This window comes from Molothrus ater, chromosome 12, assembly GCF_012460135.2.
Source record: "Molothrus ater isolate BHLD 08-10-18 breed brown headed cowbird chromosome 12, BPBGC_Mater_1.1, whole genome shotgun sequence".
NCBI lineage: Eukaryota > Metazoa > Chordata > Aves > Passeriformes > Icteridae > Molothrus > Molothrus ater.
In genome coordinates, this window is record NC_050489.2 from 12,017,140 (window position 1) to 12,034,445 (window position 17,306).

The following is a 17,306-nucleotide window of genomic DNA, read 5'->3' on the forward strand; positions in this document are numbered from 1 at the left end:
AGGATCTATCCAGGCAATGTCAGATGATCTGATAAAAGTAAATTAACAAAGTGTTGTCTAAACGAGTGTATGTTTCCTGGCCTGCAATTCTGTTGCTGTCACCTTTTCCCAGCTGTTCCCTGTGGCTAATGCATGTAACTACTTGAATATTAGGTATAATATTGAAATTCTCCCTCTTCTCTATGTCAAATAAACAGCACTCTTTTTCTGTGTTTTGTAACCCTTCCCATTCTTCCTGCCTTCCACTCTCTAACTTTGATTTTTGTCTTGAATTTTTTCCTGATTTGTCCCTCACCAGAAGGCAGGCTGTATCCCTGCTCTAGTGGCCTACTGTTGATTGGTGACAGCAACCTGCCAATAAATCTAAAAGGCAGAAGGTAAATCTCAGCCTGTGGGAACTGTGTAATGGGCTGTACTGGCAAAAAACATTGACCTTTGGATGAGATTCTAAAACTATGTATCTTTGAAGAACAGTTTGATTTAGGCATCTTCTGCTTCAGAATCCCAAAAACAGATAGCAAAAGTGATGCCTGTATTCTCTCTAGAAAATGCAGTAATGGGTGTGAAAACCAATAAAAACAGTCAACTGCTTTTTGTATCATTGGTTTACTAAATTTTTCTTTTTCTGACAGGTTATGTGGGAATAACCTCTTCCTATCCCAGCAATGCTTGTCCAAAAACTCTCCATAGCCTAATTAGTATTTGGAGTTAGTATTGCAGCAATAGCACCATTGTTTTTTCAAGAGTGTGGTAGAACCAAGTGCAGATGGATGGTTTGATGGCAGATTACATGGGACTGGCAATTCTGCATTCTGTTAGCCTAATACTATTTCAGCTATTAGATTATATCCTTTTTTGTGTAATGTAAAATGGGACAGGACTAAAACATCTCAAAAAATGCCTGAAGTCAGTATTTAAAACACTTCCAATCCTGTCTGCAAGCAGTGAGTGTGTAAAAGTGTGAGATTTCAGAAATAGAAACCCAAGTTTTTAAACCTTGCAGAATGTTTTGTCCATGTGTAAACACTTGGTACCATGACCAACAATGAACTGATATTTGCGATTACTCTTTTTGCTTTAGTCCTTTGCAGGATCTGTTTGTTTTTGTGACAACCTTTAAAATGTTTTTAATTGGACTTGTGCCCCTACCTAATAGTTTATTCATGTTTGTTCCTTTTATCTGTCACTATTTTTTTCACAATTGCAAAGGTCTGTACTATTTTGAAGTCTTGAAGTCAGTCTGCTCAATAAGTTTATTTAACAAAACACAAAGGATGACTTTTCTGATGTGTTTGCTTTTCCTTTTCTGTTGATGGAAAGGTGCACCAAATAATCAAGCAACAGAAAATAGTACTGCACGTCAGGAAGGGATTGAAATAGATGTTTTGGTTTAATGTATTGAACTTTAAAATCAGACATTTAACTTCTTGTAACATTATAACCTCTGCAGCATCAGAATGAAATTATAAAATGAATCCAATGTGCTGTTAAGACTTTGTGAGCCAGCAGTTGGGATATTGCATGATAGATCTGAATGGAGTTTCCTTCCATCACTTTCTGCAGTCTCTTTTAAGCAGTCCATTGGAGATTATAGGTCAGCACTCACTGCACCTCTGCAAGGCTGCAAGGGATGACTGAGGTAATTTTGACTTTCAGTAGCTTCCCTGAACTCTGCTTTCTTCATTTCACATCCGTGGTTTGCTTCAAGTTTTTCCAAATGCAGCTGTTGATAAATTCAGAATAAATTGTATCACTGGCATTAGTCATGGTGTCTTTTGTTTTAAATTATGTTCATCTTCATGCCCTTGGATCCTTGTCATCCCTTACTTGTCATCCCAAGTCATGGCTGATAGATGTGCTGCTCAGCTTGGCAGATAGCCCTTCAGCTTTTAAACCCAGCAATCCTCACAGTTCTTTAGGATAACTGCTGCACACCACTCAAAAGGGAAAGTCTTGTGGAGAAATGTCTGCAGAAAAAAAGTTCCATTGATCAAAGCCATGCACTGGTGCCTCTCTGATACCACTGTCCAAAAGATTCCAGGCTTGTGGAATCCTTTTCTCAGAGGATCAAACATTTAGATGGTTCAGTTTTTTCTTTAATTTCTTTTTTAAAGAAATTGCATTTTACTTTTGAAGTGGACTGAAATTTAAGCAGTAAAGATTCTTTTCCTTCAGGATTGTTTAGGTTTCATAGTGAACTGTACCATATTTTGCTCAGTCTTCCAAAGTAAAAGGAAGAAGTAACTGATTCATGAGAACTGCTCTTTGTTTTCACCCTCTACAGTGGGGCCTGCATTCTTCTCTTGTCCTCCTTACCTTGTCACTCTGGGGGTGTTCTAAGGAATACAGAAGACACTGAAATGCATCCAGCTGCTGAGAGTCTGTCAAGGGGGAAATAACTTACAAGCTGCTGTTCGTATCAAGGTGTTGAAGAGCCTTGGAAATCTCCATCTGAAGTAAATGCTTAGTAACTGCTTGTGGCTATTTACACAGATGAGTTTCCTTCCTGTTCTTCACATTTGAGCTGAGGATTTCTGTATAGATACTGGTGCACTTAGTGAAGAGGGATTGTGAACTTTAGGGACTTGATTATGTCAAACTTGCATTGTATTTCAAGACTGTGCCCTATTTTTAGGGAGGCCTATTTGTATGTAAAAGCTTTCTTTCTAATCAGCCTACTTCACCAATCCAGTAATGCCCTAAGCAGTGAATTAATTGTGCAAAGGCAAAGGAGCACTGAAATCTTCATCTGCAATTTGCAAGCAAAAAAAAGCTCATAAAACATGAGTATTAAACCCCAATGAAAGTTTGACTAAGCATGGCAATTTCCTAATAAATGCTGGAAAGTTTTACAGGAAAAATGCTTTAAAAATACAATCAAATAGGTTTTGACACCACCAGAATGTTGTTGGTATCATAGTATACTTGATAGCTGAACATAAAACCTAACTGATGAAATTACCTTTCCCCTACCACCACCACCCCATACACACACATCCAGTTCCATGTTTTCTCTTAAGTTCTAAGACTGAAAGTGTAGGTGTATGGAATGCTGACATTATTCATTGACACAAGTAGGAACTTGGGGTTTGGATACTTTGGTTCCAAAACCCAGACTATTTCCAAGTATACTAGTGATGTCTGTAAGTACCTGGTTACTGTGAGGTGTCTATTTCCTCTTGGATATTTTTCCCAAGCTTTGTTTTATGTCTTAAGAAATGACACTTTTACACTTGAATAGAGATTGGTAAGACTTGGCCTGCAACAATAAATAGAAAACATGGACAGAATCATCTTCATTTAAAAAAAAGGTGGAATGAGGAGGTAAAAATTTTAAGTATTAGAGACTAAAAAGAGTCTTCTCACTAGCTTTCCAAGTTGCTGTTTTCTTTAGATCAGAGCATGGAACCAATGATATGTGAGCCTGCTATGGTCCAAATATAGTCCACATGAAATCTGGAAAAATGCTAATTTATTTTTTCCAGGTTGATGCCTCTAAAATAAGGTGACCTCTTTGTTTTTCTCAGCAAGGAGAGGTTCTCACCACTGCCACAAAATTCCAGGTTTAAATAGTGCTGTCTTCAGTGATCAAATGAATCCATACAGTCTCTAGCGTGACACATTTTTAAAGGATTTTCCATGTGTACATTGAGTACATAGGAGTGTTTTTGTTGCATAAAATACAAAGCTTCTTGATGATCCAAAACTCTCTCCTGAAGTGCCTGCCTTTGTAGTTGCTTGGTAAAAGCTCTGGAGTCGCAGTGCCATGCAGGGGTTTCCTGTGTGCAGTGTAGTAATACTCTGGAACTGCTTTGGCGAGAAGCCCTTGTGGCTTATCCTGTGGTGACCTTCAGTCTTTAGCCTTCCAGCTTTAGTTTAACTTACGCAGGCACTGACCTTTGCTATGGAAACGATATAGAAACACAAAAACAACTTGGCTGAGTTTCCTCGGCAGAGCAGTGGGTGGTGGATCAGGATTCTGTTACAGGGGAGGGTTTCTAGAGGTCACTAGTGACACAGTGCAGTAACTTACTGCTTGTCTGCAGCACACTGTTTGCTGCTCCTGGGAAAGTGCTATATCTTTTTTTAAAGTAAAATTGGCAATTTTTTGTTTGTAGTGAGCAGCTCTAATACTGCACATTAATGGAATACGTGCTGGAAAGTGTACCTGAAAGCCTTCCTAGGGCTCAACCAGTAGTTCAGGTTACTGTTCCTCTGTAAGTGACCCATGACTGAATCTTGAGCACACTGATACTGTAGTGCCTTACCATAATGCTTCTTCATGGTGCTGATTCTGCAGCACTTGCCAGTAGGTTGTAAAATGCTGTTTATTTAAATACCTATGGTCTGTAAAAACATCTTATTTGTGTATATTCTTTACTAAGGTGAACTGAAGGTTCATGGCTTCGTTATGTATTTGAACAAAATATAGTATTTTTTCTCCCAAGTTAATTAAGTACTTATTTTCATTGAAAAACAATTAGCAGGTTGGGGATTTTTACTGATTTAAATGTTTGGGCTGTTCAACATACAGAATTGTGCATGAAGCAGACAAGGTGGTAAGAAGGCATCACCCTGCTGTCAATGAAATTAAGAACAATTAATATTTTTTTGAATGAGAGCAAAACTGTATTTAAAAGGAATGCATTTTAAATACCTAAATAAATAATTTTTCCCGATTTGAAGTTGATTTGGGGTAGTAATTCTCCTTCATTATTCACAAGGTAGGTTTTGCATTAATAATGGCAAGTCAGCCTGGAGCAGCCAGCTTGCTTATTACACAATATTTAAGGGGGAAATGTTCATTCTAAAGCATAGATTTGTATAATAAAAGTTGGGGTTTTTCTATCCACGATCCCTCCAGCTGCCTGAGTTTCACTAGCACGTCAGGCTGTCTCGTCAGCATGCACAGCCTGCTGAGCTTACTGGCTTTTGGCTGTGGCTCTTGGGAGCACAGGGACACTGCAGCTTGTCCACTGCCTGCTTGAGGCTGGGATGTTTCCTTTAATGACGCTCCATTGGTGCAGTCAGGCCCTGAATTACACTCTGTGCTGGAGTACATGGGGGTTATTCTTTCTTTCCCACTTCCTGGCTTACTTTATTGCCACAGGTATTGCGCACATTGGTGATATTTATTCCTTTACTTCGTGGGGGGACGGCGTGTTTATCTTTTTACTTGACCTTGAATAAAAGCAATAAATTGTCTGCAATACCAAGTATATATTTTTAAGTCTCTGCTACCTTGCCAGAGTATATGGCCATAGAGTCTCCTGGGCAATACCAGTGTGACTGCTGGCATGGGGGATGTTTTACTTCCCTAAACTGAGCTCCTGCTCTGTGTCCTCTGTAGAAGATGGTCTTCATGCACTGTAGAGAGACCAGCTTAGTTTTACAAGTATCCCCCACCCTTCCTTATCTCTGGTATCACCAGTATCTCTAGAACTGCTGTGTACATGTCCATTGTTCAGCATGGGGAAGATTAGCCTTAATTGGAAATTAGCTTTGTCACAGTGACCGCATTTGGAAGTCAGTCAAATTTTTGAATAGATCTGGCTTGTAATTTTTATAATTCCCAGTATTAGAGTGAACACATTTAACTAACGTCACATTTAGGCTGTATTCCATTGTGTTAAGATTTAATTTTAACTCTGAGGAAAATGGATGGTGGAGTCACAGTGTTGAGAACTTGTGACAAGATGGCTGCTGTAATGTTCAACTAATATGCGTCCTAATTTTCTTTAAACTCCTAAAATAATTCAGACCAATTTAGAAAAATAAATTATTCTTTTGGTATTTAACAAAAAAGACATTTTTGGAAAGACACTGGAGTCCTGCATCAAGCATAAAAAGGAACTTATGCATGTGTATATATTTAATTGGTGTAACAGTCCCTATGCTCCACTGTGATGGCAAGAGGAAAGTTCCTTGTGGTCCTGATGTTCCTGTAGTTTATAGGTGACTTCTGACAGTGAAGAGAGAGAAACCTGTCAGTACACTGACTGTCACAGGAAGTTCTTTACTGTAACCATTTACTTACATGGGAAGCAATTCTGACAATCTAGACTGTCTCCATTCAGTGGCTGAAGGGATAGTTTGGTTTGGTTTGGTGTTTTTTAACTGGATTTAGCTCTTTTCCCTGAGAACTCCAGGGATAATATATTTGACAAAACAAAGTCTTTCCAGACTTCTGTGTAAACCTAAATTTCTATTCTTGACTGAGAAAGCTCTAATAAAAGTGACAGACCTGGTAGGTGCTGCCACTTGAATATAGTGGCAGCACCTACCAGGTCTGTCACTACACCAAGCTGTACCTTGAATATAGAAACCAGGCTTTCATTTGGTCCATAAAACTCCCTGCCAGGAGTGCTGCACCAGCAGTGGGGCTTCTGACTGCTGGGTGTGGGTGTGCTTTGGGCTTGTGTGCTGCTGACTACTGGCTTAAATTACTCTTCTAAGTAGGTTAAATTGACATGTTTTGTTTGGTTTTTAAGTGTTACTTGTGTAAAGAGCTTGGATAATATTGTTGTGTGACCAAATAACTCTCCCTAGAGACAAAAATATTGACATGGCAAAACCACGTTTAAAGAATGACTGTCTGTCCCTCCCTCCCATTTGAACATAAGTTGATGTCAAAGTCAATGAAATCTGCTCCAGTGCAGTTTAGCAATTATATAACTTACAGCAGGCATCAATCTGCCAGTTGCAGCAAGGTGAAGGAAAAGATTTGTAAGAAATATTTTGTAGGCTTCAGATTTATAATAACAGGGGTTAAAGGAAACTGGTGTTACTGTTGTTTACATTTGTTTCCTTAACAAATTACCCACGTACTATCATAAAATGGGCTTTTTCTTCTAGTTTCAGTTCATAATTTTTTCTGCTGTTTGAGTGTTGCACCAGAATTGCTGCAGTTAGCTCAAGCAACAGGTGGTTTTATGGTAACTGACTGCATTGGTGGTTAGATGTGTATTTGAGAAATGGGAAGATGTGTAAATTAACGTTTGCAGAATTTGTGGGTTTGAAGTATTTTCTTTGCCAAAAATAAACCACACTTGATTGTCTAGATATTAATTGAATCTTCTTGTCCTAGTTTGATACATTTTCATTCACAAAACTTCTTAAGTTTAATAAAAGTTGCTGTTCCATTTCATAGTAGAAAAGCTAAAAGTTTTTAGTATTTCTAGAATCTAGGTGCATCTTAGTAAAATTGGTAATTGGTAATTAAAAACATTACCAGAAACAGACCTATAGCATAGCATAGCTTTGATGTAGAAATTCTGTAGATAGAAAAATTGTCTTTGAGAGATTCAAAAATAATAATGGTATTTTGACATTCATTCATTCATTCATTCCAGTAATTGTTGCCAGTCCTTGTGTTTGGTGACAGATACCTGTACTCAGTTTTCTGAAGTTAGTCACGAAATACTACTAACTCTTAACTCTTTGGACTGGTAGTGTGTTTGCAGTGTGCACCCACAGTGCAGTGGGAGTCACCTAACCTGTTCTATTCCATGTGCCTCCCTCAGCTGCTGGGCTACAGCGAGAAGCCGGTGAACCTGCAGATGTTCATTGGCACGGCCGACGATCGCTACCTGCGGCCCCACGCCTTCTACCAGGTGCACCGCATCACCGGCAAGACCGTGGCCACTGCCAGCCAGGAGATCATCATTGCCAGCACCAAAGTGTTGGAAATTCCACTTCTTCCTGAAAATAATATGTCAGCCAGGTACTTCACAGCATGAGTCAGCCATTTGGTTGCTAGGTGTAGTTTTTATTTTCTTCATTTGTGCAAAGGTGAAAGAAAAGTCCTGTAAAATCGTGTATTTTCTACAAATCTGGGTCATGATGAAGACAAATCTCTTAAAGCAAGCCAGTGTGAGAACAATTAGAAGTAAAGGAGTAGAGAGAGAGGGAAGCTGTTGTACAAATGTGTTATATGACTGAGGTTGTGTGTCTCATATGAATAATTGATCACTGTGTGGAACAGCAGCTGGGATTTGATGGGTACACTTTGTCGTTCTCTAGTCCTTTTTAAACTAGAACTAAATAGTGGTCTCTTGCTCCTTGTAAATGACATTTACTATGTTAAATAACTCACTCTGGAGGTTAAACAATGTGCAATAACAAATAATCTTTTAAAGGTTCAAAAAAGCAGCAGCTGGACATTTACAAGACAAAACGTTTCACCAGTACTTGCTGCTGTTTTCACACTTAAGCGTTCTTTCAATCACAGACATTTAAAATAACCCTTAAAATACCATCATGTGGGAGAAAATAGAACAGCTTCATTCTTTAACAAAAGAAAGGCTTACAGAGTGAACTTTGGCAGTAGTTTGATTTATTTTCTTCCATTTCTCTTGTGATCCATGTGTCCATCCTCTCCCATCTCCAGTATCGACTGCGCTGGTATTTTGAAGCTGCGCAATTCAGACATAGAGCTGCGGAAAGGAGAGACAGATATTGGAAGGAAGAACACCCGAGTGCGCCTCGTGTTCCGTGTTCACATCCCACAGCCCAGTGGAAAAGTCTTATCTCTGCAGACTGCTTCCATACCTGTTGAATGCTGTAAGATTGCTCTAACTGTACATCTTTTATACTCATGGTTTCTGCATGTGTCAGGAGTAGTGTCACTCTGACAATATTTATTGCCAGAATTATGTATAGCAATTGTGTAAAAAGTATTGTGTGTAAAGCACTCAGTTACCAAATGTTAATGTATCTTTACTTAAAGATGGTACTTGCCAAGTGACAGCTTGGAGGTTTAGAGGAAAAACAAGGGTTTGGGCTTTAGCCTCAGTGCAGTCATACAGCAGCTTCAGTAGTGCCTGTGTATGAGCAGAGGCAGCTGATACATCTCAGTGAAAATATTCATTCTAGAGCTGATACTATTTCATTGACAAGTCTGTAGCATGACTTTCCCTATACAGTAATATCTAGTGAACAGCTGAACTTCTCGAGAGTTGATTTGTTAAATACTCACACTAAGGAATCAAGGCATGACCTTAATCTGAATTTCCCCTAGAATTTATTTTGTGTAGAAACTACTAAAGTAATTTTTAATCCAGGACTCCTAAACTGCAAACTAAATTTGCTGTAACAGTAGAGACTGTTGGCATTCGTGTATTCTTGGTGTTTCTTTTCTGTAATGATGTAATTTCAAAATAATTTTAAAATCAAAGATAAATCATAAACAAATACATTTTGTGTATGTAAACAGGTGGTCATTTTAGTTTCATCCCTGATTCTTCAAGTTAGACTCATAAAATAAATGTCATTATGATTAAAATTGTGAATAATAATTATTCCCTTAATATTTCTAAAGCTCAGCGATCTGCACAAGAACTTCCTCAGATTGAGAAGTACAGCATCAACAGCTGCTCAGTAAATGGAGGCCATGAAATGGTGGTGACAGGATCCAATTTTCTTCCAGAATCCAAAATTATATTTTTTGAAAAAGGACAAGGTAAATACTGTCTTGCTGGGATTTTTTTCAAACCAAGCTCAATATCCGAGCTTGATTTTAAGAAATAAGGATGTTTTTAGAGTAGTAATTGCAAAGTTCATTTGGGCACTGATCTGTGTGCTGGTTGACAGTTATTAATGGAGGAGTCCTTCTGATTCAGGAAGACAGAGGGTAACAAAACTTGGAATGTGTGTATTTGAAAGATGCTGTTAACAGATCATGCCATGTATTTGCTCCTTCTTATAAAAAAATGAAAAAGTGAAAATGGGATCTAATTGAAATGTAGTATTTGGCATTGGTGCCATGTTACATCTGATTTAATCAATGCATAGGAACTGACTCCTTAGCTAATGAAGTAAATGCTAGCTAGAAAACAATAAAACATAAAATCTGAACAGTTTAAATTACCATTTTGGTGACTTAAGTGTCTGATTTGAACTTTCAGGAAAACAGTAGCAAAAGAAATTATTAAAAACAAAAATTTACGAACCGAGTCCAATTCTTCTACATCTTATTATTTCTGTATATGAATAAATTAGAATGGTGTTGCTTTTATTAGCAAATACAAAATGTAATGTAATCATGTGTTCTGCCACACAAGCTGAACACCTTTGGAAGAGGCAGAGCTGCTGCTGTAACAGCACCCAGTGGCAGAGGGATCCGGGTGCAGGTGCAGGGTGTGGGTGATGCCAGGTCAGGGCACAGGGAGCCTGCCCAGGTGATTGCCCCTCTGGCACGGGCACCGTGCCAGCCGCGGGGTCTGTGGGTTCAGGGCGGGGAGCCCCCGGGCACCGTGACCCCGGGCAGGGCAGGGAGCGCTGGCCTGGGTTATCTCAGCTGCTGACTCAGCCTCCAAGACATCAGCAGTTTGTTGGAGTAAGCACAAGTGGCAGCAGCAGCAGTTTAAGCACCCTTCAGGAAGGCTTCAGAACACGAGGGGAGAGCCCTTCTGTACCCTGCCAGTGCTCAGAGCTGAGCTGCAGCTGAGCTGCCCGTGCAGCACCTGCACACTGGGCTGCAGTGCACAGTCCTGCACAGCAGCAACTGCCCTGGCTGTACTGCTGGAACTCCTAAAGCATCTCTCTACTCTGTTTACAATGTGTGTCTGTCAGTTTAACAGTCTCTTTGTGACTGAAAAGAAATCCTGTTTTATATTAAGTATTTAAATACTTTTAAGATGAATTATTAAAGTGTTAAGAAAATGCTTTTTGTTTGAATTATTTGTAATTTTTTCTCAACAGATGGACGACCTCAGTGGGAGGTAGAAGGAAAAATAATTAGGGAAAAATGTCAAGGGGTGAGAAACAATTTTTCTTACTTTAGAAAGCTTATTTTTTTTAAATGTGTAAATTGATATTTTCATTGTTTTTCTGAAATTTAGACTTCATTTATTAAAATAAGTAGATCGCTGACTAATTCAGACAGACAGTTGGAGACTTCTAAATTGTCTTAAGACTATAAAGTAGCCATTAAGAGGATGCTTTGAAGGAACTGGAAATAGCATGCTCGTTGTCAAAGCAATGAAAAAAGAACTTGAAAATTAAAAAGCGGAAACTTAAGATAATTTTGCTAACGTGACAAATTACTTCCAGTGCATTAAAATTTTTTTAAAAGCCTAATGATCCAAAATGCAGCTTTTTAACTGCTAGAAGGTTTTCTTGTGCTCTGGCAGATAAGCAAAGCATCCTTTATATGATATGTCTTATTTCATTAAAGCATTATCTTCAGAGCACTTGTGTTTAAAAGAAAATAAAATTCTCCAAATAAAAGTTTGCCTGTACTACTGTTTTACTATGTAATGTGCATGAAGTTTGCCAATTTAAAAAACTTAGGGTGCTTTAGTTTTACCATAAGTGTTTCAGTTTTTCTGTAATTAACAGTTTCATTTGCTTTTAATGTGTAAAACTTATTTATTTCAACTTTCCTATAGGCAAACATCATACTTGAAGTTCCTCCATACCATAACAAAGCCATCACAGCTGCAGTTCAGGTGCAGTTTTATCTGTGCAATGGCAAGAGGAAAAAAAGCCAATCTCAACGTTTTACTTACACACCAGGTATCAAATGAAAAATACAAAAGTGGCATTTTATTTTGTTTTTTAAAGTGGATAAACATACTCCAGACTGTCTCATTCCTTTGATAGGAACATAGGATTAGCTTTGAACTGTTTGTAAAACAGTTACTGAAGCTTGTCTAATTAAAAGGCTGAAATACAGAGTAATAAGCTCCAGCACTCTGACTACAGCTAGTTATTTCTTCATTGCACTTTCTACACAACAATTTTTGCATTCTACTTTTCTTTGAGAATGATGATGAAGGTGCTCTTGAAATAACCATCGTGATGACACAATGGATAGTGAGATCATAGAACAAATTTGTGCATTTTTTTCTACTCTCAAATGTCAAAAAAACCCCATAGATTTAGATACAAGGAAGGTCAAATTAGTGTTTCCCCCACTCTGGATACCTTGCAGTTTACTGAGACAGATCAGCTTGTAACTTAGCCAGAAGTAAAACCAGGACATATTAACTGCAGATACAGTACACAGCCTATTCCTTCCCACTTGGTGTGAGGAAGAGCTTGCAGCAGATATGCAGTGCCTGCTCCTGCCCTGCCCCTTGCTTTATTTCAGCTGTGTGCCCATTTGGAGCAGTCAGAATTCCCAAGGTGCCAGTGATGGTGGGGACCCTTGGGTGCTGCTTGGAGCACTTGAAGTCAGATATCTGAATGAGTCTTTAAAGATACAGATATTAATATAAACTTCTTAAAACTTCTGTAAATGCTGACAAAGCCAACTTCCATTAGTTAACACAATTTAAAATAAGCTGTGCTCACTTGTGCTCTAAAATTACCTACTTTTTAAATTTAGGCAGTGTTACCGAGGTGTCTGGTATGCCAAGTACACATTAACTGTGTTATCAGATTTCTGTGGTATTTGTCAACTGTCTTTCAAGAATATCAGCTCCTAAGATAGTTACACATCTGTATTTTTGTTTGAAATATCTCTATTTAAATTATTTAAATGGTAGAACGAAATAATGACAGTTACTACTTATGAAGCAAGCTGAATTGTAACTGCAGCTGTTATCACACAAGCACTTAAAACACTCTATATGTATTACAGTTCATTTGACTGTAATATTTAGTTAACTGTATTTTATAAAGTAGTAAATGAGCATTTAAGTGTTAGTATTTTTCTACTAGTACTTAAGATCAGTATCTTGTTGTGAGCCTACCAGTAGTTTAAAAAAAATAAACCTGCAACTGAAAGTGTGTCAGTTTGTAGCTCTTGTAAGAACAGTTGCTGCCATCACTGAAATTGGGGAATGAGCTTAAAGAGCTACTGTAAATAAAACATAGTGCACTACTCAAGCTAGGGTGTGTGTTGCCAAAGCTCAGCTGCCCTTGTGATCAGAGGCTAAGGAAGGCCTGAAGCCTGCTAAAAATTGCCTTCACCATTTCCTAGTGCATGATACTGAGCTCACATCTGCCCATTTTCGGTGGAGCCCAGCAGCAGCTCCCCCCCTCTGGTGACAAGAACGTCCTTTAGATGAACTGGACTTTCTCTGGCTGGGTTGCAAATGTCTTTATAATCATCCATTGCATCGGAAGATGGGGTGGAAGGGGAGATGCTTGCCCTTGAATACCTGCTGGGAGAGTTGTTCTGGCTTTGCAGGGTTGATGTAGCAGGTATAGAAACAAAGAAGGTGAAAGCAGAGCAGAAGGGAAGCAATGACACTAACAGTGCTATTGTGGTTGTTAAACAGCAGGTCAGTGTGTATTTGTCACAGGGTACAGATGGGCTGGAATTGTAAAACTGTTTTACTTTTTCCAGTTATAATGAAGCAAGAGCACAGAGACGAGGTGGATTTGTCTGCTGTTCCATCCTTGGCCCTGCCGCACGCGGGCGGCGTCCAGGGCCTGCACTCCATGCGAGCCCAGCTGCCTTCCCCAGAGCAAGGGCACCCCCATGACAATCTGCTGTCCACGTCACCCAGGAGCCTCGTGTGTCCCATGCAGCCACCCTACACGGCCATGGTGACCTCGGCAGTGCCACACCTGCCACATATGCAGGGCAGAAACCTCAGTCCAAGTGAAGAGTGTCACGTTTTGCCTCCTGCCGTGGTTCAGTCTTTTCAGGTAACGTCAGCACCTCCTGTGAGGCCTTCTTACCAGCCTATGCAGCCTAGTGATGTGTACAATGGACAGCCTGGGCTTCCCATGAACTCTGCCTCCGGCCCAGGATTTGATGCGATTTCATTTCCGCAGGACACGGCTGTACCTCATTTGATAAATCTCAGCTGCCAAGCTCTACCACCGGTGCAGTTCCATTCTTCAAACCCAGGTTCTGTGTCAGCATCAAGTCCAGCAGGGCACCCCCTGGCAAACGCAGCTCATTCGGGACAGTCACCTGCTCAGCTGCCGTCCATGGGATTCCACTGCCCGGGCGCGGGGCAGGGCTCCATCCCCTCCGCCATGAGCCGCTCCCTCGGCCAGGCCTCTTCGCAGCTGCAGCAGGTCCCGTTCCACTCTCCGAACCCAGCGGCCGCTTCTTCCCCGTCCCCGACAGCTTCCCACCCGCTGGGCCACTCGCCGCTGTCCGGCCCCTCTTCCCCCCAGCTCCAGCCTCTGCCTTACCAATCTCCGAGCTCAGGACCCGCCCCGTCGCCGCCGCCCGGGAGCCGCTCGGGGCAGCACTCGCCGCAGGCCGCCAGCCCCGCGCTGGGAGCCCTGGGCACGGTGTCACCCCTGGGGCCCCACCCCGGCTGTGACTCAGCTCCCTTTGCACCCGAGGGGGCAGCTGTGCACATCAAACCAGAGCCTGAAGACCGGGAATTGAATTTTCAAACCATAGGACTACAAGACATCACACTAGATGATGGTAAGTGGATATAATATTGCAATACTGGGGTTATAATGGGCATTAAACTACCAAGTGGGTGTGGGAGGGTTTTTTTGTTTAGAACACACTGCTCTTCACAGAAGGAAAGTTATATCATCAGTCATGGAGTCATATTTTTGTGTCCAAAGCAACAACTCATCTAAAACTAATTCTGTCGGCTGTTAATTTGTAGTTTATACAATTTGAGCATTTTAGTCTGATTTGCTCACAGATTTTGGTTTTGCCATAAAACAAGGCTTGAGGATCAACTCTTACACATTGACACCTTGTAGTCAAGAAAGTCATTTGAAGTCTTTTCTGATTGTGTCACTGATATGTTTCAGTAAGACTCATAATACGATATCTAAGTTGCATAGATGGAGTTTGGAGTCTTGTTTCTTGGAGCTGTCCCAGTTTTGAAGGGCAGGCTGGTGTTTTGATAATCTATCACATGCATTTTGGCACCGTCTTGGTCTCCTCACAGACATTCTGTAGATACTGTCATCATTCAGCACCTCTGCTCACAGTGGCTGTTTGCTTTCTCCACTCTGACTACCTTTTTGAGAAGTTCACTTGTTTAACATAAACAGAACAAGGACATTATAATGCTAAAGGCCAGACTATAAAGGACTGTATTGTAAATATTTGGACAATTTTAAAAATTTAGTTATTAATTAAATAGTTATTTTCCAACAAAGTGAAAAAAGAAAAATATCAGATCCTAAACATCAGACTATTCGAGGTGTAGATGCAAAGCAACTTAAAGAATATGTCATGCTAATAAAGTCTGGAAGAACAGAAGGCCTGGCCTTAAAAGTTGTGTAAAATGTGTTTAGTTTTGATGAAGGGAATCATGCCAGTGTCTCTTCTCTAAAGTAGTCATAAATGTTGTGGTTTAGGGTTTTTTTAATCATCCCTGGTAATTACTTAATTGCATCAGCAGTAGAATAAAGACTTAAGTGTAGGCCATCTGTTAAGTATCTGTGTCAGTCCCAACTCCCTGCATAAATTGAGCTTTGCTATTGTTACCTCCAGACAGTAGTAATAAAATTTAGTAAGAAATGCCTTTAAAGACATGGCATAGTAGGAAGAAAACGAGAGAAGCCAGTCTAGTTGAGCTTTCAGTTCAATAGCCACCTTAATTAAACAAAGCTCTCTTTTTAGAAACACTGTTTATCAATCAACTTAAGTTTATTTAGAAAGGAAGGAAGAGACTGATTCTGTCAAGGACTTGCTGAGGGGAGAAAAGCAAGGCTTTATGAAACAGCATGCAGCAAAAAAATAGCATTTTGTACTTCTGTATAGAGGAACAAGAGGGAAATCTAATGTTTCAAGAAGTGTCAGGTTAGAACCTACCTTTTTCTCATCCTTCTTCTCTCCACACCCACAAAAAAAGTAGAAACAAATCAAATATAACTGAATACTGTAGTTAGACTGTTCACAAAGTAAGCAGAAGCGTTTACCACTTATGAACATCTTGGCAGTTTGTTTATTATTGTTCAGAAATTAAAATGGATGCACAGTAAAAAAGTTTTTTTCTCTATGTCATAAGTATTTGTTGCTTTTTGATACTATTTCCTTTGCTTAGCACTGAAAGTACTGCCTTGTTCTGTGCTGACAAAGCCATGGGATGACAGGAGAAGATGTTGGAGCCCCACTGGAAGCGTGGCCACTTGCTGATGGTTCAGAGTACAATGAACATGGGAGTCAAATGGCCACAGCTTAATTAACTTCTTTTTTTAAATGATTGTTGTAGAAAATTAAAGTTCTGATAACTGCTGATTAAACAGACTTCATGTATGGAAAAGTGAGCATGGATTTAAGTGCTGAACTTGCCCTTGGCAGCAGCCCTGGGTTTGTGAGCAGTTCCTTTCCCTTCCACGGTGCTGCCGTGCGAGGATTTCCTGGGGTTGGGTTTGGGGCTTGTTTGCATTTCCAGTCTGCAAATACAAATCAGATGTTGAGCATGAAACCTGCTGTTCCCAGAGTCTGGAAGGGCACAGGGACAAGAAGCAAAGCTGCTCAGTTCTCTCAATGTGAGTGAATACTTCCTCTGCTTAATCAGCTTTAAAGGAAAAAAAAAACCCATGTTTAGACAAGAACACTTTTTTCAATAATTTATCTGACATATTACTCTGGTTTAAAAAACAATTCTAAAATTTCTTTTTCTTGTATAATTGAATTTTAGTTTCTGTACAAATAGTGCCAAGCACAAATAGCAAATAGGCTATTCTACAATAATGTTATAACAATTAAAGAAAAAAATCCAAACATAATTACATACATAAAATGAGTGTTGATACAATATGTTCTCCCAACTAATACATCAAACCTGAAAGCTCTACTTAGTTGGAAAATAGGTTTTTGAAGGTTACCAATTAAGGCAAATAAACCTCTTAAAACACTAAGGCAAAGGCAGTTGAAAATTCTTTAAATCATGTCTGGCTTACCGGCCTTAAATATTTAAATCAGTATTCTTAAAATAAACAAAAAACTCTGAGAGCATAAATGATCTTCTTTCTTTTAAGTAATATATACTGTTTCAAAATTAAAATAGTATCTATTTCTTTGCCAAGAAAATAAAATATTTCAAGAAATATTTTACAAAATTTCAGTGTAGTATGGAACTGCTACCCCATGATAAAATAAATCACAGAATTACTGTGTATCTTGACAGAATTGGATTTAAAATTCTTAAAATCTCAATTAAAAAACCCACAAAACTGAGAAATCCCCACCCCACCTCCAGATGTGACTGTGTGCATATTAGTTACATAAATTCATTTAAGTAAGACCCTTAGAAATTACTTTTACTGCCTCTTCAACGCACATTCAGGTGTTTTCTTAAAAACACCCAAACCCCTTCCCAGTCACTGCCTGATACAGCACTACAAAGCTGCTTCATCCATCAGTGCTCAAGTCAAGAGCATCTGGATTAGTCTTGATCCAGCATCTCCTGGAA

The 17,306-nt window shown here is 39.5% G+C and overlaps 1 protein-coding gene across 2 annotated transcripts in view; it reads left to right on the forward strand.

The window, feature by feature from the left end:
* Positions 1–17,306, forward strand: part of NFATC3 (nuclear factor of activated T cells 3) — a 64,650-nt gene that overhangs the window by 29,620 nt on the left and 17,724 nt on the right. For both annotated transcript variants that reach the window (XM_036390300.2, XM_036390298.2), the window contains exons 4-9: positions 7,524–7,723; positions 8,390–8,562; positions 9,320–9,460; positions 10,702–10,757; positions 11,391–11,517; positions 13,298–14,344. In XM_036390300.2, the coding sequence (XP_036246193.1) occupies positions 7,524–7,723; positions 8,390–8,562; positions 9,320–9,460; positions 10,702–10,757; positions 11,391–11,517; positions 13,298–14,344 (1,744 nt within the window). The remainder of the gene's footprint in view (positions 1–7,523; positions 7,724–8,389; positions 8,563–9,319; positions 9,461–10,701; positions 10,758–11,390; positions 11,518–13,297; positions 14,345–17,306) is intronic.